The sequence below is a fragment of the Homarus americanus genome, unplaced genomic scaffold, assembly GCF_018991925.1.
Source record: "Homarus americanus isolate GMGI-L3 unplaced genomic scaffold, GMGI_Hamer_2.0 scaffold19318, whole genome shotgun sequence".
Lineage (NCBI taxonomy): Eukaryota > Metazoa > Arthropoda > Malacostraca > Decapoda > Nephropidae > Homarus > Homarus americanus.
The window spans coordinates 4,518,702-4,542,469 of NW_024732238.1; the positions used below are offsets into that span (position 1 = coordinate 4,518,702).

Below are 23,768 nucleotides of genomic sequence, written 5' to 3' on the forward strand. Positions count from 1 at the left end.
CCTCTTCCCTCACACGACACTAGGTTACGGTACCCTCTAGGCGAGCCAGTCATGGGGGAGAAGAGAGCGAGTTGTCAGAAACGGAAGGGAACGGAAGGGGAAAGGGCCGAGGGGAAGCCAAGTAAAGAAGAAGAAAAACGCCTAGAATCACTGGTCCATCGTCTACAGATACACACCGAGAAGGGGGGTGGGGGGTAGAGGAGCAGTTAACATGTTAAAGTTACCGCTGAGGCTCCCACACCCAGACACAGTTGTTAATCTCGTCGTTTCCAAGCGGGTCAGGGCGGCAGCAGCTAGCAAGTCACACACACATACACATTCAAGAGCCGGACAAACTTCCAGCTTGATTCTCTCCTTCTAAAGCAAGTCAGGTCAACCCTCCGGAGGACCAGGTCACCGTGGCGGGTCATTCAGGCAGGCGGTGACCTCACTTTAAAGACCAACTTTACGGGCTGGTCGACACTCGGCGCAAATTTGTACACATTACTGCATCTCTCCGGCTGGACGGTGAGGGTCGGGCCTGTGTGTGGCAGGGGCGAAAATTTTTTAGTTTCCAGGATGAACAAGAGAGACATTTAATTTTCAGGACGTACAATAATTTTCCCAGTGTCTAGGACAAATATATATGAACTAAAGTTTATTTAGTTTCCAGGACGAACAAGGTCACAAGTAGCTTCTAGGATGAACAAAGATTCACTTATTTTCCAAGACGAACACAAAATCATAAAGGAGACAAATTTGGGTTCATCACCGTTAAGTAGTTCCCTCATAACCCGTATTATACAAGCGCAGAGGGTTTATAGTTGTGATGTAATTATGATAAACCTCCACAAGTGTCACTCAGGTGTTCTTAGTAATGTAAAATACGGTATAGATTATTTTTGTCTTTTATTACTATGATAGATTACTTTAGGATCAATTTTCCACCCAATTCTCGGACGATCGACTTTCCATCCGCACGATTGATGAGTGAAATTTCCCTGTGGGCAAATCTTTGTTTACGTAAAATCAGACGGAATTTTCCCCTCGCGTGATTTCACTGTCGGTAAGAGGCGGCCGGCAGTACATCATCCATCTCACATTAATCCACATCACAGACGGATGGGAAGTGGTAGGAGTTTGTCAGCGTCATGAGCGTGCTGGCCTATGAATATTTTAGCCATGAATACTCCGGGAGATGAGACGGCAAGCGGACTCTCCCTTCACAACTATCAACGTCGAGGAGAAAATGGGATGATTTATTTCCCTAGCGAGGACTGTTTGTACCGCCGCCTCCAGGGGAAGATAACATACTTGTTGGATCTTTTTTTCCCCTGTCTTTGTGACGTCTTGTTTACAGTACCTTGAGCAAACAACGAAAGAAATTCAATACTTTTTGCTTGCATTACTTTACTTTTTAGTGATATTAGTCATAAAATGTTGCTCCTTTATGGGTGTCTTGAGCCATTCCTCCTGATAATATTAACAATAAAGTGTAACTCCTTAAGAGAGTCCTATTAATCTCCACCGTCTTTTATAGCTGTCACTTACGTCTCCCTTTAAGTTATGAGAGAGAGGGACTAACAAGCGGTAACCCAGATTAGACACTCACTGCTTTAAACCCTCACTTTTAAAAGATAAATCCCTCATGAACTAAACCACAACCATCAGTGAAGTCAGTAAAGCCAGCAGTAAAGCCAGAAGTAAAGCCAACAGTAAAGCCAGCAGTAAAGCCAGTAGTAAAGCCAGCAGTAAAGCCAGAAGTAAAGCCAGCAGTAAACCCAACATTAAAGGCAGAAGTAAAGCCAACAGTAAAGCCAGAAGTAAAGCCAGCAGTAAAGCCAGAAGTAAAGCCAACAGTAAAGCCAGCAGTAAAGGCAGAAGTAAAGCTAACAGTAAAGCCAGAAGTAAAGCCAGCAGTAAAGGCAGAAGTAAAGCTAACAGTAAAGCCAGAAGTAAAGCCAGCAGTAAAGGCAGAAGTAAAGCTAACAGTAAAGCCAGAAGTAAAGCCAGCAGTAAAGGCAGGTACAATTGAGGAGAAAATTCCCTTAACACTTGGCAATAGTCAGCGTTTATTTCTGGGTTATATTAATGCTTTTCATCACATATAGGAACCTTGAAATAAAATGAACAATCCTTAATGAGAAAATACGTCCAAATTGCAGTCCCTCCTCAGTTAATGACCCTTAATTACTTACTGTATACAGGCCAGATAACGCCAAGTGACCCGGGAATTCTGTCCGCGTGTGTACTTCTTATCGTGGTGTTGATCTTGTTCAATGTCGTCTCCAGAGTCTCGCGATGTAGTCTCCAGAGTCTCGCGATGTAGTCTCCGGAGTCTCCTCGAGTCTCGCGATGTAGTCTCCAGAGTCTCGCGATGTAGTCTACGGAGTCTCGCGATGTAGTCTCCAGAGTCTCGCAATGTAGTCTCCAGAGTCTCGCAATGTAGTCTCCAGAGTCTCGCAATGTAGTCTCCAGAGTCTCGGCAAGTCGTAAGTGTTTTTTTGTGTTTTACGAGACCGAGAGAGACCGAGGACAGTACAGCAATCGTATTTTGTTTATTTATTGACCCACAGTATAAAAAAATCACCTGAAAAACAAAATCCCACATAAACGGACGAATCGTAAAATCCCTGTCACATTGAATAAATAAAATCCCACGTAAAACACACACAAAAAAATCCCCGTCACGTAAATAAAATCGCACATAAACAGAAATAAAATCCTTATCAAATGGAATAAATAAAATCCCTATCAAATCAAATAAATAAATCCAAATTAAACACACAAAAGCGTAAAATTTCCGCCACAAAATAAATAAAATCCCACACAAAACAAAATCCACGTCAAATATAATAAATAAAATCCCACAACCAAAAAATAATCCATATCAAATAAATAAAATCCCACACAAAACAAAATCCACATCAAATAAAATAAATAAAATCCCAATTAAACACACACACACAGACACACACACACACACACACACACACACACACACACACACACACAAAACTGAAAAATTTCCGTCATCCAAAGTCGACGTCCCAACACAATACTCGCGAGCGGCAGCAGTGTACGTCCGTCCGCAAGACCGAACTGTCAGAATAGGTAATTTAAATGTCATTACTGAAGTCTCCCGATTACTTTTATGCTTGCAACAATGTCTGAAAATTGCACAGGCACAAATTTCCTCCCAAACTTTGTCCTAGTGTTTTGTTATATAAAGGTGTTCGTGGAATATTATATTAAGGAAGAGAAAGAGCGTCTTGATTGTTTTTCATGTGTTTTTTTGCGTTTATTTATTGATTTTTTTATTTATTTTAGTATTTTTTTTATTGTGTGTGTGTGTAGAAATGACGTGTTATTCTTTCACTTTGTTGTTGTTGTTGTTTGTGTTTTCTTTTGCCTTTCTTCTTTTCATCCTGTTGTTGTTTTCTTCATTTCTTTCTTCTTCTTTTTCGTCTTGTTCTTTTTATTTTAGTGTGGTTTTTTTCCCCCCTTCCAACTCCTCGTCCTCTTCCTCCCCCTCTTCCTCCTTCTCCTTCTTCTTCCTCCTCTTCTTCTTCTTCATTGTAGGTGAGAATTTATTGTAGAAAACACTAAACTACATGAACTACAGCCTTTAGGAACATAGACAATAATAAATATACTCGACTGACAACCTAACCTAACCTAACCTAACCTAATAATGATTTCTTTTTTGTTATTATTTCAGAGAGACAGATGCCAAACGCACACGCACACACACACGACTCGGAAACACATATTTAGGTGAGTTACTTTATAATATTCTTCCTGATTCTAGATTGCGCGCGCGTGTGTGTGCGTGTGTGTGTGTGTGTGTGTGTGTGTGTGTGTGTGTGTGTGTGTGTGTGTGTGTGTAATAATAATAATAATAATAATGATAATTAACGGTTTATTGAAAGAGCATAGCAGCCGGAAGGCTGAAAATATACAGTTACATAATTGGGGAATGGGTCTCTTGATTTACAAATAATATACAAGTAACATAAGTGATGCAAATATGATATATAATAACTAGGTGGGGAGAAGCTCAAATTACAGGGCATTTCAACATAGTGACAGTGCAAGAAGTAGGATTTACTGGGAGTGAATACACTGGTTTAGTACAAGTTATTGAAAATTTTTACAATGGTTGGGACTGGGCTGTTCTTATAGCGATCAGTTCGTGCTCGTATGGGCTGGATGTGGTTGTGGTGTCGAACAGCAATTCTCGGGCGAGGGATCTCAGGTGGTAGTAGGAGCCAGTGTGTGTGTGTGTGTGTGTGTTAAGCTGTGACACAATAAACCAGTCATCTGAGAACGTAAAAGCCAGTAACAAGAGTTTTTTAATGAACAACTATTAATGAGTTTGTTGACATATTCATCTCCTGTTGACCTTTAGAGCTATCACAAGCATATGGCGATTTTGTAACCCGTGTATATGACTGTTTAAACTGTAACATGACTCTAACAATTTCTACATCACTCTGTAATAGTCATACACTGCTCTAAGATCACATGAATATTACACACACACACACACACACACACATTATGGTTACGTCACCTTTGAATTAACAACAGTGTTACCGGGAGGGTGGTGGGTTAGGATAGTTAGGTTGTGGTGTGGCAGTGTACAGTCACATGTAGCTGGTGTGTGTGCAGCTGGTGCCGCGGCGTGACACTAATCTGTCACATGACACCTTTAACTACTCTCTGGACGGTGCCTTGTTTTCCCCTCAACCACGCATAACCTCCTGCAAATATTATACCTCATTCCACCATGTGTGTATGTATGTATGTATGTATGTATGTATTTATGTATGTCTAAATTTTGATATATAAATATTTTTTTCAATTATATATTTGCGCGCACGTGTGTGTGTGTGTGTGTGTGTGTGTGTGTGTGTGTGTGTGTGTGTGTGTGTGTGTGTGTGTGTGTGTGTGTGTGTGTGGGATAAGATCAGAGGTCAACAAGGAATGGATATTACTGTTTATTTACATCAGTTCAACAATTACCTTTGGACAAAACACAACAAACACCCGGAAGGAGACTCTCAAATGAACTCACCTGATATCAGAGCCAAAAGGTCGATGGTCACTACACAGTCATGGTAGGTCAGAGGTCAATGGTCACTACACGGTCATGGTAGGTCAAGAGGTCTTGGTCACTACACGGCCATGGTAGGTCAGAGGTCAATGGTCACTACACGGCCATGGTAGGTCAGAGGTCAATAGACAGTACACAGGCCATGGTAGGTCCAGGTCAGGTAGGTCTCTGGGTCACTTCACACATAGTAGGTCAGAGGTCACTACGGTCAAGGTCAAGGACTACTTGGTAGGTCACGGTCATAATGGTCAGGTCATGGGGTCAGAGGTCTTGGTCACTCACGGCCATGTGAGGTCAAGGTCAATGGTCACTACACGGCCATGGTAGGTCAGAGGTCAATGGACAGTACACGGCCATGGTAGGTCCAGAGGTCATCGTAAGTAGACGGTCATGGTAGGTCAGTACACGATCATGGTAGGTCAGTACACGCTCATGATAGGTCAGAGGTCATGGTCAGTACACGGTTATGGGAGGTCAGAGGTCAATGGTAGGTCAGAGGTCACAATCAGATAGTTATAAAGATGTTGTTAATATCGGTATCAATTTGTACGTTGGGAGGTCAGTGATCATGTAAACGTCCAGAAGCGCCTTATTTACATTGGGTTTGACCTCCCTCCCCCCTTTTCAACCTTCTTTTCTCCCTTCTCCCTCGTTCCCTCCCTCCCTTCATCCCCTCTGCCTTCCTCCATCCGTTCGTCGTCTCTCCAACCGTCCCTCCAACCCTCCTTCCTTCCCTCTCTCTCCCTTCCTCCCTCCCCTCTGCTTTCCTCCATCCCTCCTTCCCTCCCTCCCGCCCTCCCTCTCCTTCTCCCTCTCTCCTCTGCCACCAACTATTCAAATTTTGTGAGCGGGATCGTGTTTATCTTGGCTCTCTATTTCAGTTTCAGTGGAGCTTTGCCAAACAAAAGTCTTAATTACCTGGAGTCCGGACGGGTGAAAAAAAGGCAAAAAGAGTAAAAGACATTTGAAAATCAATTGGTCTTTCAGTGTAGTTGAGATGACTTGGTGGTGGTGGTGGTGGTGGTGGTGGTGCTGGTGGTGGTGGTGGTGGCAGTGGTGGTGGTGGTGGTGGTGGTGGATTTGTGGCAGTGATGGTGGTGGTGGTGGTGGTGGTGAGGTGGTGGTGGTGGTAATTAATTATTTAAGATTTAAATGCTCCAATATTCATACCCTGAAAAATGCTCCAACACTTAAAAAACGCTCCAGTATCCCAATAAATACATCCTAAAAATATGCTCCAATCTCTCATGAATTACACCCCTAAAAAAATGCTCCAGATAAATGCCCCGAGATAATGCCATCACACACTACAGGAGGCTTGACACACAGCGCCTCGGGGTCACAAGGGTTGTTAACCTCGACGCCTCGGCACTAATGTGTAACCTGAACCTAACATGTATTAACTTGTATTGAGAGAGAGAGAGAGAGAGAGAGAGAGAGAGAGAGAGAGAATGTTCCACTATTTGTGTAAGGGTGACAGCTGAAACCCGATATACACACACACACAGGAGAGGAGAGCCACATAAGGGTGTGTGTGTGTGTGTGTGTGTGTGTGTGTGTGTGTGTGTGTGTGTGTGTGTGTGTGTGTGTGTGTTCCTTCGTCATGTGGATGCTAATAGGAGGAGGAGGAGGAGGGGAGATGGAGCAAGGAATTTCTTTCTTTGTTGTGTGGATGTTGAGAGAGGAGGAGGAGGAGGAGGAGGAGTCTCTTCCTCCGTCAGGTGGGTGGTGGTGGAGGGGGGACCAGCTGAGAGGTGTGAAGGGGAGAGCAGCTGGCAGGGTCGTTACTATACATACTTCATACCTCCTCACATTCTCCCTGTCTGTCTGTTTGTCTGTCTGTCAATGTGTCACCTCTCCTTCACACACACACACACACTCTCTCTCTCTGTCTCTCTCTCTCTCCCTCTTTCCCTCCTCCCCTCCCTCTCCTCCTTCCCTCCCCTTCCCTCTCCCCTTGTCTCCCCCACTGCTCCCTGCTGCATGACTGGGAGCCTGTAAAGGGGAGTCAGGTGGCCCTTGACATTCGATGCTCCTCCGCCATGACTCCCAAAGACCAATTAACAACTGCTGTGTCGTCTCCTTCCCCCTCACCTCCCCTTCCTCCCTCCCTCCTTGTTCTCAATCTTCCTCCTCCCTTTTCCTTCCTCGTACTCTTCCTTCTCTCCTCTTCCTTTATTGCCTGCTCCTCCTCCTGCCCTTCCCGTTCCTCTCCTCTTCCCTCCTCCACCTCCTCATCCTGTCTTTCTTTCACTTTTCCTCCTCCCTCCTCCTTCTTCCTTTCCTTCTCTGCTCCTCCTCCTCTTCCTTCCATCCTCCTCCTCCCTCCTCCTCCTCACCTCCTCCTCCTCCTCCTCCTCCCCTCCTCCTCCTCCTCCCCTCCTGCCTGCTTTTCGTCTCCTTTCCCCTTCTTCTTATTTAACAGTGACATTTACCTCCTTCCTCCTCACCTCTCCCTCCTTCCCCTCTTTTCCTCTCATGTGAGATTCTTGCTTAAAATCTTTCCCGCTGCTCATTTCCCCCCCTTCACTTGTATGTGCGTGTGGGAAGGGGAGAATGAGGTGGGGGTGGGGGATGAGGAATGAGGAGATGAGGTGAGTAATTTCATCCACTTTCCTTTGAACATCACACCTCCCCATCCTCTGTCCCCACCCCCGCAGCCCTTCTCCATCCCCTATATCCCTATCATCCCCAGCATCCTCTGTCATCTCCAGCATTACCTCCTTCTCCTCTCTCCATCCCCTACCACCTCTATCCATCCCCAACCTCCCCCATTCCCCCCTCCTTCATTGCGTGGGTGAGGAGAGGCCTGGACCCCCACCCCTATGAGCTATAGCTGCGTGTCCACCAGATTAGAAACACTGGGGACTACCGTACGCTCCCCACCATTATTACACACACCACCCCTTGCTGGCTGTCTTTATAGACCTCGTACGCGTCTATCAGGGAAGTAACGTACCCGGCAGCACAACCCTCATTAGCCCCATCCCCTACCACCTCTATCCATCCCCAACCTCCCCCATTCCCCCCTCCTTCATTGCGTGGGTGAGGAGAGGCCTGGACCCCCACCCCTATGAGCTATAGCTGCGTGTCCACCAGATTAGAAACACTGGGGACTACCGTACGCTCCCCACCATTATTACACACACCACCCCTTGCTGGCTGTCTTTATAGACCTCGTACGCGTCTATCAGGGAAGTAACGTACCCGGCAGCACAACCCTCATTAGCTTATTTTCTCTAAACAAATGCACAGGAAAATAAGCTTATTACAGAGGATATTATGGGGTAGATTGATAGGTGTAGCCCTCTATTGAATTAAATAGATGGAGGGTACTGGATTAGGCGTCGTGTGTGTGTGTGTGTGTGTGTGTGAGAGAGAGAGAGAGAGAGAGAGAGAGAGAGAGAGAGAGAGAGTACACATTTTCCAGTATCGCTAAACAAAATCATTCACCACCGGAGTTAATAAAAGTGAATAGTACTTGAAATATTAAACAGTAACCGCCTTTAACTTAACAACAACAACAATATGACCTGTATCTCAACCTAACTTATCAACAATGTGAACTGTATTTTAGATTCTGTATCAACTATGTAAAATGATTACAGTGTGTTGTAGTACAGTATATATTGTCCATTAGTAAATATAACAACTAGTCAACTGTACTGTATTATGATTTTGAATACAGTCATTTCAATACAGTAAGGCTCTCGTATTTTGTATCTACTGTAAGGAAACATTTAAGATCTGGATAATATTTTAACTGTAATTATATATCAGAAATTATATAATCCTCAATGATAATATATATATATATATATATATATATATATATATATATATATATATATATATATATATATATATTTTTTATGTATTTATTTTCGAACTTCAGTAATTACTCTATACTTTTACCTTAATATAATGTGACCCTGAACTGACTCTCTCTTTAAAGGTGATGTATTCCGAGTTAACATCAAGAACATAACCCGTATATATGTATGTCGTGTATATATGTATGTCGTGTACATATGTGTGTTGTCAGTAGTGGGAGGTCACAGTATGGCCTCCGGGAGCTTGTGATGCCTCGTTCCACCAACACAATAATACTCTCACTTGGTGTAGCGCCGCCGCCTACGGGCCCGTTTGGACGATGCCTTACCTGTCTGTGTAGGTGTCCTGGTGTGTCTGTCTGTCTGTCTGTCTCTTTATCTTCTCGCTTTCTCTATACTGTAGATAGATAGATAGATAGATAGATAGAAACACCGTGATGGTGGTAGCCAGACTCCCACCACCACCTTGGGGAACATCCAACATCAATATTTCCATACAACATTTACTGAGTTTGTGTGGAGCAGCAGTGCCGTCTGTCGGTGAGGAGAATCATGCATCATGGCGTCACCTGAGCATGTGTAGTGTTGCGGCGTCTCTCTATTATCCCGTGTGTTTACAGTCTTGGTCATTATGGTGAAACAAGTGTCCCAGTTTCCACCCCGTCTCTGTAATGGTGGTTTATATTACCCAATACCTGTAATTTATGTAAACAGATGCTGTATTTTGTGTATTTTGTATGTCTGTCAAGTTACCTTCAGTGTTTGTCGTGTTTATCACACAGAGATAAACGGTATCTTATTACTGTATTCTCCTGAATATATATATATATATATATATTATATATATATATATATATATATATATATATATATATATATATATATATATATATATATATATATATATATATATATATATATATATATTCCCCTTTTTTCCCATTATTTTTTGGGTGAATTTAATTTAGCATATGTGTGCATGTCTGCGGGCGTTCTCATTATATAGCCAACGCGACCAACTCCCAGCTTATCAGAATTATGATATTCTAGGACACACACACACACACACGCACACACACACACACACACACACACACACACACACACACACACACACACACACACACAGACATACGTTTAACTTTCCTTCAAGAATACAAGTGTGTTATTGGGTGATGTAGATTGTAGACAAGTACTTCTTTTTACTTTTATTACACAGCTAAGGTCTAACTCCGTCACTAAGCACAAGTACTCAAACAGATGCAGAATATTAGCCCCCCGCACTATGTAGGCCTAACTCCTATTTAGCTTGTAGGCCTATGAAAGTATAGTAAATTAGCTCCACGGTTGAGAATTTCACATAAGAAAACTATTTAAAATGTTACATAATGTGAGTTTACTTTTTTAGGCCTTTTATGTTAATTGTGGAAGCTGTGTTGTTACTTTTAAAACTTTTCATATTTTTGTGTGATGCTTGTCCAGGTAAAACGTCATTTCTTAAGTATTTCCTCAAACTTTTTATAAACTTTTTGTTTACTTTCCTCCGGTATGATTTTTTCTCCCCTCTGGTATACTTTGAACTTTTTTCCCTCTATTATATTTTGAGTTTATATATTTTTTTCCCATTTAATAATATTCCACCATAAAGCAAATTAACCACACTGACCTTCAAATTATATTTCCTATTAATATTTTCTTCTCAAACTTTTGTCTAAACCTTTCTATTTAAAGACCCCAAAAAATACTCCTCCCACCCCAGCAAAATTACATAAAAAAATAGTTATATAGACTTTCAAACTATATTTCCCCTGCTACTATATTCTTCCCCAAATTTTGTCCTCAAACTTTTTTAACTTTTTCCATTTGTAGACTAAAAGTATTCCGCAGCAAAACGACTCTAAACTTTTTTTTTAGAGCCTTTGGCGTTTAGTAATGATATGTTTTGTGGGGGGAGATATGTGTGTGTGTGTGTGTGTGTGTGTCAATGAATGTCTCTGTTTCTGTATGTGTGTGAATGTGTCCCTGTGTGTATGTATGTATGTGTGTGTGTATGTGTGTGTGTGTGTGTGTGTGTGTGTGTGTGTGTGTGTGTGTGTGTGTGTGTATTACAGCGGCAGAAAAAAAAACACCTTAAAATGTGTTTGGGGAAGAAAAAAAAAACACATCCTTCCCAGAATTCTTTCCTCAAACTTTTCACCAAATTCTTTCGTCAACTTTTGCTCCGTTGAGACTTTTACTTTTTTTCCCCAGACAATTTTTTTCCACTGACGCCGAGTACAGTAGTGTGTTAGACCGAGTGAGAGGGAGGTCAACTTAGTTCAGGTCAGGTCAAGAGAGGTCAGCTGGTAATTCCTTCCATTCGGGTCTATTTGTATGGTGTTTTTAGATCTGTCTGTCTGTTTGTATGTCTTGTGTTATCTATTTCTTTCTCTGTCTCCTGTTAATCTCTCTTTTTCTCTCTATATCTGTCTCCTGTCTATCTATCTATCAATCTATCTATCTATTTATCTATCTAAACTCCTCATGCTCTATCCTCTTAACACCAACTAGATAAAAGCAGCCCCCGGAACACTCACTGCACCATTAGCTGACAGAGTTGTTTAAACATAATGCATTAGCACAAGGGTCTAGATTAGTGTTAAAACATACGAGCTGTTGTAACATAGTATTGATAATTAAAAAAAAATAGAGAAATTTATTTGTTGGGTAAATATTAGCGGAAAGATGTGTGTTGGATTTTTTTTATTTGTAGTAGAGCCAGAGTTGTGTTTCTGTCTGTCTGCCTGTCTGTCTGTCTGTCTGTCTGTCTGTGTGTCTGTCTGTCTGTGTGTTTGTCTGTCTGTCTGTCTGTCTGTGTGTTTGTCTGTCTGTGTGTCTGTCTGTCTGTCTGTCATCTGTCATCAAGGTCTTTACACTATACCTGTCGTGCATAAGTCGACAGGGAAAATACAACGATGTGTGTGTGTGTGTGTGTGTGTGTGTGTGTGTGTGTTTGCCTATAATTTACACATCTGAGACCATTTTAACTATAGAATTCCACGAGACCACACACCACCACACACCACCACACACCACCACCACACCACCACACACCACAACACACCACCACACACCACCACCACACACCACCACCACACACCACAACACACCACCACCACACACCACAACACACCACCACACATCACCACCACCACCACACACATGCACCACAACATACCACCACACACCACCACCATACAACACACCAACGCACCAACCACAACATACCACCACACACCACCACCACATACCACCACGCACCAACCACAACATACCACCACACACCACCACCACACACCACAACACACCACCACACACCACCACCACACACCACCACCACACACCACAACACATCAACCACCACCATTTCTGTCATCAAGAGTCGTCAGTTCTCCCTCTTCATATTTTTTCCTCTCTTAATCTCTCGTTGAAAGGAAGTCAGTGAAATATTCCTTTAAATCCCATTACAACGTACAGCCCGGAGGTATATTTAAATACAAGCTCGTTCCGCTGACGTATAGGCACTCATAAAACAAGTGCGCATCGCCTACCACATCCACATACCTTTAAGTCACGGCTCTCGATTTACGAAGGCTCTTAACTTCAGATACGAGACATGCCAGAGATACGAGAGATACCAGAGATACGAGAGATACGGGAGATACGAGAGATACGGGAGATACGAGAGATACGGGAGATACGAGAGATACCAGAGATACGGGAGATACCAGAGATACGGGGATGTGTTTAGTTAGGGTAGGGTCTCAGGTTAATTTATCCGCCATAACTGAGGAACAAGATAAGCCCTGTTGTTTATGTTTGCAATCTGCTGGGTTATATCTCGTTATAATTTAGACCGCCATCGTTGTGTGTCGGAGATGATGTAGTTTTGTTTGTCGTAGTTTTTTGTGTCGTAGTTGAAAGACTTAGTTACATACGCCGTTAATTATTCTCTGATTGAGGTAAAATTTCTCCTTGGGGTTATTTTTTTTTAATTAATTTTTGCCTTAATGTCTGCAGTTTTTTTTTTTTTTTGGATTTTGTCTTCCTGCTCGATCCGATTTCAGAGAAGGATTTGGGTTCTGTCTCTTGTGTCCAGCCGATTTAATATTTATTTTTATTTATTATTTATTCTTCTGTCTTGTCTCAATCCGATTTCGCTGAGTGTTTTTAAATTCCTGAGGGAGTGAGGTTTGTGTTCTGTCTCATAACCTAATCTAACCTAACCTAACCTAACCTAATCTAACCTAACCTAACCTAACCTAATCTAACCTAACCTAATCTACCCTGGCTTTGAACCATTTCCCATAAAGTTTAGTCCATCCCGTATCTCCTACCGGTTCTATAAGGTTCTCAATGCCTTTTCCTTCCTTGAACCAATCCCATAAGGTGTTCAATTCTCTTTCCCATCTTGATCTCTTTCCATAGGGGTTTAAATCCTCTAGTCTAGTCAGTCGGGTTGGAATTTATCTCCCATCCTGAACCGATTATAATTTTTTTTTTTGACCTTCAATGCTGTTTTCCCCGATTTGAAAACCGTTTCCCACAGTGGGGTTTGTCGGGGTCCTGGGGTTTGGTCGGTCGGTCGGTACGGTGGGTTTGGTCGGTTCGTCGGTAGTGGCGTCGGTAGGGTTGGATTCTGTCTCGTGTCTCCTGCCGGGTTTACTCCGTCGATACATCTAGACCAATGGGGCGTAGCGGAGGAGATAAGAAGAGCGGAAATCAGGGATATTTAACTGGTTATTTATACCGTCTTAACGATCATGCCCGCCCCCTCCCCCCCCCACTCTCCCCCCTCTCTCTTCCCTCTCTCTCCTATACCTAAGACGTAGGAGAGGAGGAGGAGGAGGAGGAGGAGGAGGAGGAGAGAGAACACGATAAAAAAGAGGAGGAGGAAAAATAAGGAGGAGGAGGAATGTAAAAAAAAGGAAGAGGAGGAGGAGTAGAGAAAAGGAAATGGAGGAGGAGGAGGAATGAGAAGAAAGGAGGAGGAAGAATAGAAAAGAGGAAGAGGAGAAATGAATAGAGTGGAAGAGAAATAAAAAAGAGAGATGGAGTAGGAGGAGGAAGAGGAGAAATTTAAGGAAGTAAGGAGGAAGAAGAACAGGAATAGGAATAAAAAAGAGGAAGAGGAAACAAGAATGTAGGAGGAGAACGACAGCGAAAGAAAACCCAGAGGAAGTGCATAGAAGAAGAAGAAGAAGAAGAAGAAGAAGAAGAAAAAGAAGAAGAAATATATATATATATATATATATATATATATATATATATATATATATATATATATATATATATATATATATATATATATATATATATATATATATATATATATATAGGTGATTCAAGCTTACTAGTGCAACGCTGTCATGTGTTAATGGCGGGCAAACTCTCACAGACACACAGATACACAGACAGACAGATAAGGGTGAGGTAAATTTGTATGTCTGTGTGTGTGTGTGTGTGTGTGTGTGTGTGTGTGTTTGTTTGAGCTTTTCCCCATCTAGTTATTATATGTCTTATTTGTGTCACTTATGTTACTTGTATACTATTTGTAATTCGTAACCCATTCCCCAAATATGTAACTGTATATTTTCAGCCTTCTGGCTGCCAAGCTCTTTCAATAAACCGTTAATTATTATTATTATTATTATTTATTATTACACACACACACACAAACACAGAGTCCCTCCTCCCCCCTCCCCCCCACCTATAGGAAACTAGAGAAATTGTATCGATTTCGTTCAGTTGGAGCCTCTATGATCATTTAGACTCTGAGTATTTTTTAACTAAACAGGAGACTTCAAACGGTACGTCGCCCCTGTGGTGATCGCCAGCTGGAATGGTGATTATCCTGTGACGAGACGGTGGGGGGAGGAGAGAGACCGATAATTATTCTTGTTTCTTGTTTACTTTTGGGTGTGGGAGGGGGATGGAAGCCGTGTGTGTGTGTGTGTATGTGTGTGTGTGTGTGTTTACTCCCTCCCTTTGATACTATCAGGGATAACGAAAGGATATATTCAGGATTTCTTTGGGATTATTTTTAACTCTTCCATCGTTATTTTCCTCTCTCTCTCTCTCTCTCTCTCTCTCTCTCTCTCTCTCTCTCTCTCTCTCTCTCTCTCTCTCTCTCTCTCTTTCCCTCCCTCCCTCCCTCCCTCTCTCCCTCCATCCTCCCTCCCCCACCCCCAGCCGCCCCAGGAGGGAGGGGGAGTATCAGACCCACAGGACCTGCAGGCCATCATCAACCCTGGCACCATCTTGCTCGCTTATATTTCAGGCATTTTCCCATTAAGTGTGTTATCAGGACCGATGTTTCACGATGGGGGGTGATGGGGAGAGGGGTTCATGGGGGCAGAGGGGATGGGGTCAGGGGGGTGGATGAGGGGTACAGGGAGCAGGGGATGGGAGAAGGAGGAAGGAGGGCGGTGGAAGGGGCGGATGAAGGGGGCGAGATTCTCTTCCTCCTCCGCCGCCGACTATTGCAGGTGGGTGTTGAGCCATGTAAACAACACTGGGGAGTGAGGGGGATGGTAGGGGATGAAGGGGGAGGGGGGTGTTAGAGGTTGAGGTAGGAAGGGGGAAGGTCAAGGGGAGGGGGATTTAGTAGTTGAGGTGGGAACGGGGTGGGTAGGAGAGGGGGGAAGGTAATGGGTAATGCTAGGTTAGGTAGTGAGGAGAGGAAGAACGAAGCATTACGAAAGAAGAAGAAGAAGAAGAAGAAGAAGAAGAAGAAGAAGAAAAAGAAGAAGAAGAAGATAACAGGAGACTAAGGTAACAGGGAATTATCAGAAGCCTAACTGTCCAATAAACATGATAATGACGAGACTTAACAACTACCAGGACACAAACCCACGTACGGATACCCATGAAGAATATTGACCTTGACCTATGACCTATGACCTTCAACAACATCAAAGGTGATTTAGAATGGTTCCCAATTTTCTGTGTGTATTAGTGTGTTAGTCTGAATTATTTATACAAAATACCCTAACCTAACCTAACCAATCTCAGGCTCTCTTGTGAACATAGAGGGGCGGGTTGACTCATATATGCTCGTCTCTGGCCTGTTGGTTAAGCTCTTTGAGTGGCCAGTAAGTCTTGATGGCCAAAGGGTCAAGTTCTCTTAGTGGCCAATGAGTTGAGTTTTGAGTGGCCAGCAAGTCAAACTCTCTTATTGGCCAAGGAGTCGAGTTTTGAGTGGCCAGCAAGTTAAGCTCTGAATGGCCAAAGTCAAGTTCTCCGAATGGCCAGAAAGTCAAGCTGTATGAGTGGCCAGTAGGTTAAGCTCCCTGAGTGTTCAATAAATCAAGCTCTGTGAATGGCGAGTTGACTAATCTCTCTCTAAGTGGCCAGTATATATCAATGATTGGCGGGTAAACACAGAGGAGAGGGGGGAGGGGGGAGGGGCGTTGCCATGACGACACCCAAACTACACCTGTGTAAACCTTCACCTGGGAGTAGACTACGAGAACAGCCACGATAACTCAGAGTTCCTCACCCCTCCTCTCTCCCCCCCCAGTGCCTCACCCCTCCTCTCTCCCCCCCCAGTTCCTCACCCCTCCTCCCCCTTAGTTCCTAACCTAACCTAACCTTACCTAACCTAACCTAACCTAACCTAACCTAACCTTTAAACACATCGTTGTTATGAAAAAGAAGAGAAAAAACAACAACAATAAATAAGGAAGGAAAAGCGAGGTAAAATATGAAGTGGAAAGATAGCTGTAACGAACGAGGGAAGAGAGAAAGAAAGTGAGAAAGAATTTATTTATATATTGAGGGAGAATAGTCGTGATAATCCTGATTGAATAGCTGAGAGAGGAGGGGGGGAGTGAGGTGGGTGAGGGGGAGAGGGGAGGATAGATCACGTTAAGTATAGCATAGTGGTCCTTATCTCCCCCATGACATAAGGTTTATTTATCCCATTTTCCCACATTTCATCTTTCTCCTCTCCCCCCCTTTTCTCCTCTCTGCTCTCTCCCCTCTCCTCCCTCCTCTCCCTTCTGCCCTTCCATGCTTTCTTTCCCTCCTCCTCTTATTATTCTCTCTCTGTCTCTGTCTCTCTCTTTATCTCTCTCTCTTTGTCTTCTTTCTTCCCCTTCAACCTCTCTCTCCATCTTTTCTACCCCTCTACTCCCCTCCCCTCCTCTCCCTCCTCCTCCTCTTCCCTCCCATCTCTTCTCTCTCTCTACCTTCCTTCCTCCCCATCAACCCCTCTCCACCACCCCACCCTCCACCCACACCCACCACACCTTGTCTATGTCTATCTTCAATACACCCATTGAATACTCGGGTGATTTGTTAACCCACAAATATCACCGATGGGCAGATCAAATTTCAGCGGCGTTTTCTGTCTGGCGATATAGCAGGGCTTTAAGTTACTCCCGGGACAAAAGACCTTCACTGGCGGCGGCTGCTCCTGCTGGGGACGCCGACGATGATGATGACGATAGTGGTGGTGGTGGTGGTGGTGGTGACGATGATGGTAATGATGGTGGTGACGAAGGTGACTATCATTATTATTATCATCTTCGTCTTCACTATCATGGCTATCAATACTAACACTGCTACCTCTCTTGTGTGTAGGAGGACCCCACCCCACCCCACCCCACCCCACCCCACCCCAAAGCCACGGTCGATTTATTTATTACTTGTAGTCCCGGTAGTAGTGCTGATGGTAGTGGTGGGTATTAAGAAATAGTCCCTGCCTCGAAAATACACACACACACACACGAAAAAAAAAAATCTCACCAAATGGAATCCTCTTGACCAAACCTCCCACCAGTAATTCCAGGTTAAGTTGAGATTCTTCACCAATACTGCTACACTCGACACCTCCTCCTCCACCATGGTTCGAGTTTTATCTACTTTGTCACGTGAACCACAGCTATGCAAAGGGGGAACAGGTAAAAGTATAGTGTGGGATTGAACGTTTGGTCAGTAGGACATGTTGAGGATCTAACCACTTTGCCACCCATTGAAACGGCTTGTAATTATAGTGGGGTTCTGAAGTAGTGCCAGTTGTGATGAGTGTCTGTGTGTGTCTGTCTGTCTGGTGTCTGTCTGTCTGTCTTTCTGTCTGTTTGTGTGTGTGTGTGTGTGTGTGTGTGTGTGTGTGTGTGTGTGTGTGTGTCTGTCTGTCTGTCTGTCTGTCTGTGCGTCTGTCTGTCTTTCTCCCTCTTTCTCCCTCCCTCCCTCAACAGTATCTCAGTGTTGTCGCTTCCCCCTCTCATCGCCTCCTTCCGCACCCACTTAACTTTATCACTCTTTCTTCCGTTCCTCATATATTTATCTCTACGCTTGTCCTGTTTCCATATTCTCTCTCATTCCCTTTAGTTACTGCTTCTACTCTCCTGTCATTGTTTGTTGTTGTTGTCGTTGTTGTTGTTGTTTCTGTTTATGTTGGTTCTTGTTGTAAATGAATGGGCCGGGAAGGGTGGTAGTGTTTAGGTTAGGTTAGGGTAGGTTAGGTTAGGGTAGGTTAGGTTAGGGTAGGTTGTTCCTTGTATCAGGGGAGAGTCAGTGTGAATCTGGGTAGGTGAAACCCCTATATAAGGGATCATAAGCACTTGGGTGATCGATGCTCTTCATATATCCTCGTCCTCCTCCTCCAATAGTTTCAGAATATTCGATGACATCAATAATAGTGTAGAACAAAAGGGGATGCCACAGAACTACAGTCTCTCTCTCTCTCTCTCTCTCTCTCTCTCTCTCTCTCTCTCTCTCTCTCTCTCTCTCTCTTGCTCTCTCATCCAGGAGACGGGAGCTCAGTCATGGTGGAAGCAAATTCTGTTATTTAATATGGCAAGTACAAAACCCCGTCGTGTGTCATGTTAAAGATTCATCATGTTCTTGGTTGTCATGTCAAGGATGCATCATGTTTTTAGGTTGTCATGTCCAAAGGCCTGTCTTCTTCTTTTTGTGTTTGTGTGTGGGGGTGCGCTAGGTTGTTATTTCAGTGTTTACATCAGTCAAGAGTGAACCATTTCCACACATCTGTTGACTCACGAGGAAGAAGGACGAAATTTATCAAATCTAAGTAAGTGTCTCTTTGGTGGAGTGGGGGGGGGGAGGGGATTGATGGGTAGGGAGAGGGTTTGAGAGGTAGCAGGAGGGGCCTGGAGGTGGTGGTAGGAGGGGTTAGAGGGTGGTTGTAGGGGTGATCAAGGGGTGGTAGGAGGGGTGCTCGAGGGGTGGTAGGAAGGGGTGCCTGAGGTGTGGTAGGAGGTGCTCGAGGGGTAGTAGGAAGGGTGTTCTGAGGGTGGTAAGGAGGGGGTGCTTGAGGGGTGGTAGGAAGGGGTGCTCGAGGGTGGTAGGAAGGGGTGCTCGAGGGTGGTAGGAGGGGTGCTCGAGGGGTGTAGGAAGGGTGCTCGAGGGGTGGTAGGAGGGTGCTTGGAGGGTTGGTATGAGGGGGTGATCAAGGGGTGGTAGGAGGGGGTGCTCGAGGGGTGGTAGGAGGGGGTGCTCGAGGGGTGGTAGGAGGGGGTGCTCGAGGGGTGGTTCGATAGGTAAACACTCTAGGTTCAGGTTCTAAAAGGCACGTGTGGTAATATTTATCTCCCCTCAGTGCGAATTCAGCCAACGCCATCCTCCTCATAGGACAGCTTTGACGCCACTATTTCTGCTTCCATGATACAAGTGGATGCTTTCTTCATGTGTCTTCATTAGTGAGGAAAAAAAAGGTGTGTAGGCCACTCCTGATCCCTCTAAGTCCCTCTCACGTCTTCATCTGTAAGGTATAAGTGTTTGGTGTATTAGGTCGTATATGCCCACCTCCTATTACACAAGGTATCTCGTGTATCTTTATCTCTGTTATCTATGGAGGACTGGGTAGGGAAGGTGTAGGCTTGAATATAGGTCAATGGTCTTGTTATATCACCGTTCAGAAGGTCACGTCTACCTCCCCCCAATCCGTCGTTACTGTAAACAAAACATGAATCAATTCTTGTAAAGATGAGTTGATTCCTACAGCAGAAGTGACGTTAAAATAACACCTAGTCACGGGCTGATAAAACACATAAATCACGCCAATGGGAGCAGACCCACTGGAGAAAACTTTTACATAATTCCCGCCGGCGCAGAAGACATGATAAATGCATTTTTCTATCCATCGGACACCGTGATCTGCGTCGTCCCTCGTGTAATATTCATAGATAATTCCACTTTCCATTGAGCACCTGAGAGCTGTGGGAAAATGTGCCAGAGGTGCTCCGTGATCATGACTAACTCTCTCATTTTCGCCAACCTCAAATATTGGGTTTTGTCGACGAGTACAGACTACTGGGATCTCTCGCTCTGGCTGCTTCCTGATGGCTGCCTCACACCTCCCCCAGTTGCCGCCTAACCCCCAATATCTCTCTCTCTCTCTCTCTCTCTCTCTCTCTCTCTTCACGGCCGCGTTCTCACTTGTGTTCTCTGATCCTTATGTTATTGTTTGTTTTTATCGTAGTTGGCTGCCTAATGAAGAGACATTTTCCTATAATTATCTGTCTGTCTGTCTGTATCTCTGTCTGTCTGTCTGTCTGTATCTCTGTATCTCTGTCTGTCTGTCTGTCTGTCTCTCAAGTGGTGGGGGAATGTGGGGGGGAAGAAGGTAAGAGTAGGTGGAGGAGGTGAGGGGTAAATGAGGGAAGGAGGTAAGGGTAGGTGGTGGTGAGGGTAAGTGACAGAAACTAGTGAGGGGAGATAAGTGAGAGGGAGGTAAGTGAGAGAGAGAGAGAGAGAGAGAGAGTGATGCCCGAGGGGGATTTTATGGATTTCAGGTGTGCCAGGTAAGCAGGTACAAAGGGACATTTACACCCCCCTGTAAACAACACCTGATGAAGATAAATGGCTCGGATGTGTAAGGGGGGGGGGGCTATAGTGTTGTCGTGACTTATATAAGAAAAGAAAGTGAGGGAAAAAAAAGACATTGTTTGGTGTCCATTAAATGTCCTAATTAGCTGTTAAGTGGATGATGTAGATGATGATGTAGATAGACAGATAGATAGATAGATAAATAGATAGATAGAGAGATAGATAGATAGATAGATAGATAGATAGATAGATAGATAGATAGATAGATAGATAGATAGGTAAATAGATAGATATTCAATAAAAACGTCAAATAATGTACACAGACAGCACAGGTAAACCAACAACTGTAAACAATAAGTCGGGAGTCAGTATAGCCCATCGTTTGTTTATACCCGTGACGGTGAGGGCAAAAATAACTTACACTTTGAGTTAATTAGTGAAAGAGGTTAAACCAATCAGGAGGAGGACACTTGGAGGTGGAGTGGTGAGAGTTAGGTCTGTTCTCTCTGGGATTACCTGAAGATTAGACACCCTAGCTTATGTTACCTTACCTCACCTTACCTTAACTTACCTTACCTAACTAAATCATACCTTAACTTACCTAACCTAACCTAACCTAACCTAATTTAACATAACCTAACCTAACATAACTTAACCTAATCTAACCTAACCTAACCCACCCCGCCCCCCACCCTGATAATATAAAGTTTATTTAATCAAAGAATGAAACAACCTGGCGGGTTATATAATCATCTTGAGGTGATCGGCTCCATCGCCTAGTTACCACCACAGTCCAATAGGTTAATAGGTGGTTGGTAAGGTGACGGGCGGGCGATAAACGGATAGATAGAAAATCGTTGAGTTAATCCATTCACTGTGAGGTCTTGTGGCTGTTTGTTCCCGCCCCGGTAATGGAGGGGATGGTCTTTGTTGATTCCTGGTAAGGTTAGTACTGGTGTAATGTGATGAGGGGAGGTGGGGGGGTGGGGGGTGGGGGGTGGGTTACGTCTCGGTTTGGTTTAAGGGAGGGGTGTGAAGGGAGGAGGGAGGTGGGAGGAGAAGAGAGGGATTGAATGAGAGAGGGAACGAAGGGGGAGAGAAGGAGGGGGTGGAAGGGGAGAGAAGGGGAGGGGAGGTAGGGAATGGGGGGAGTAGGAGGGAGGGAATGAAGGGGCGGATAGAGAGTGCAAGAGGGAAGGAGTGAAGGGCGGAGAGAAGAGAGAGGGAGAGACCTTTTAAAACCTCAGAAGGAAAACAAATTATCAGGGGTCACATCCAGGAGGTCAGGGTGTCAGTGCCAGTGTTATTCTTTGATTGACTGTGACCTTTGGAGTCTCGGGAGGTCAGGGTATCAGTGTCACGTCTCATCCTTGTCCGAGCGTGACCTTTCACCCCAGAGAATGTCAAAGTCAGTCATCATTAGTGGCATATGACTTGGCTTTGATTGACCTTGACCTATGGACTGTTGGAGGTCAGAGGTTACACAGAGCTGGACTGGACTTAAAGAAGGAACGACTCATCGCACACACACACACACACACACACACACACACACACACACAGAACATTGAGAGAGAGAGAGAGAGAGAGCTATCTCACTCTCCTCTCTCCCACCAGCATCACTTACCCCACATCGTGTTAGCAGTCATCACCTCATCTGCCCTCCCCGACACCTGTCCAATCTACCATCTCCGATTCGCACCTTCCATCATCCTTCCTAATATACCTCTCTCTCTCTCTCTCTCTCTCTCTCTCTCTCTCTCTCTCTCTCTCTCTCTCTCTCTCTCTCTCTCTCTCTCTCTATCTCTCTCTCTCTATCTATCTATCTCCTTCCTTCCTTCCTTCCTTCCTTCTTATCCTCCACCGTTCCTTTTCCTCCTCGATTTCTCTCTCTCTCTCTCTCTCTCACTCTCTCTCTTTACTTTTTCCTCCCCTTCCTCTTCTTCCTTTCTCATTGTTTAACTTGTGAGTGTTCCTTTCCCTCACACTTCTTTCCCCTTATCATGTTTCCACTCTTCCATCTTTGATATCTCTGTATTTCCTTGTTTTTCCCCTCACCTCTCTTTCTCTCTCTATCTATCCAAAGTCTTTGTTATCTCTCTCGTCTTTCCCCTCCCCCCTTTCTTCTACCTCCCTTTCTCTCTGTTTTCCATATATGTCCTTCCTTCCTTCCTTTCTCCTTTATGTCATTCTCTTTCCTTTCCTCTCTCTCTCTCTCTCTCTCTCTCCCTCTCCCCTCACCCCTCACCAGGCACTTACTTCACTTCCTTAAGGGGCCATCTTCAATTTTTATGACCCTTGTCTCCCCTCTTTTCCATTACACCTTCCCCTCATTTTATTTCCTTTCCCATCACCGGTACCCATCTTTCCCATCGTTCCTTTTTTCCCCCTCATTTGTTCCTTTTCCATTCTTTATCTCATGTTATTCCATTTCCCCCTTTCTTTTCCTTCTTTATCACTCTGACTCCTCCCTTTCCCCTCTTTCTCTCCCCTTTCATTTCTCTTCCCTCTCTTTTCCATCATTCCATTTCCCTCATTCGCTCTTGTTCCATCCTGATTTTCCTTCATTTGTTTCTCTCATTCCCCCTTTTCTTCTTATTTTCCCTTCACCATCATCCTTACCATTACCATCACCATGACCTCTAGACCTCCACCATCCCTATGACCTCCAAGCCTCCACCATCACTATGACCTCCAGACCTCCACCATCACTATGACCTCCAGACCTCCACCATCACTATGACCTCCAGACCTCCACCATCACCCTCAGCTGCCACCTACACCTCAACTATCACCATCATCTCCAAAACTCCACCATCGTCCTCACCATCACCATGACCTCCAAACCTCCACCGTGACCTCCAGACCTCCACCACCATTACCCTCAGCTGCAGCAAGCCATCGTCTGCAGCTGCACCAACAAGCACAGCAGCGGGAGTTAATAGTCATTTTTACCAGAGACAACAACACATCTTGCTAATTGTAAGAGGCAGGTCATACCC

General features: G+C 44.3%; 1 protein-coding gene across 1 annotated transcript in view; it reads left to right on the top strand.

Moving 5' to 3' along the window:
* Window positions 1–12,721, top strand: part of LOC121868218 (non-classical arabinogalactan protein 31-like) — a 47,236-nt gene extending 34,515 nt beyond the window's left edge. Inside the window, exons 4-5 of the mRNA XM_042368529.1 lie at window positions 1,651–2,000; window positions 12,578–12,721. Of these exons, the coding sequence (XP_042224463.1) occupies window positions 1,651–2,000; window positions 12,578–12,721 (494 nt within the window). The remainder of the gene's footprint in view (window positions 1–1,650; window positions 2,001–12,577) is intronic.
* The last annotated feature ends 11,047 nt before the right edge of the window (window positions 12,722–23,768 follow it).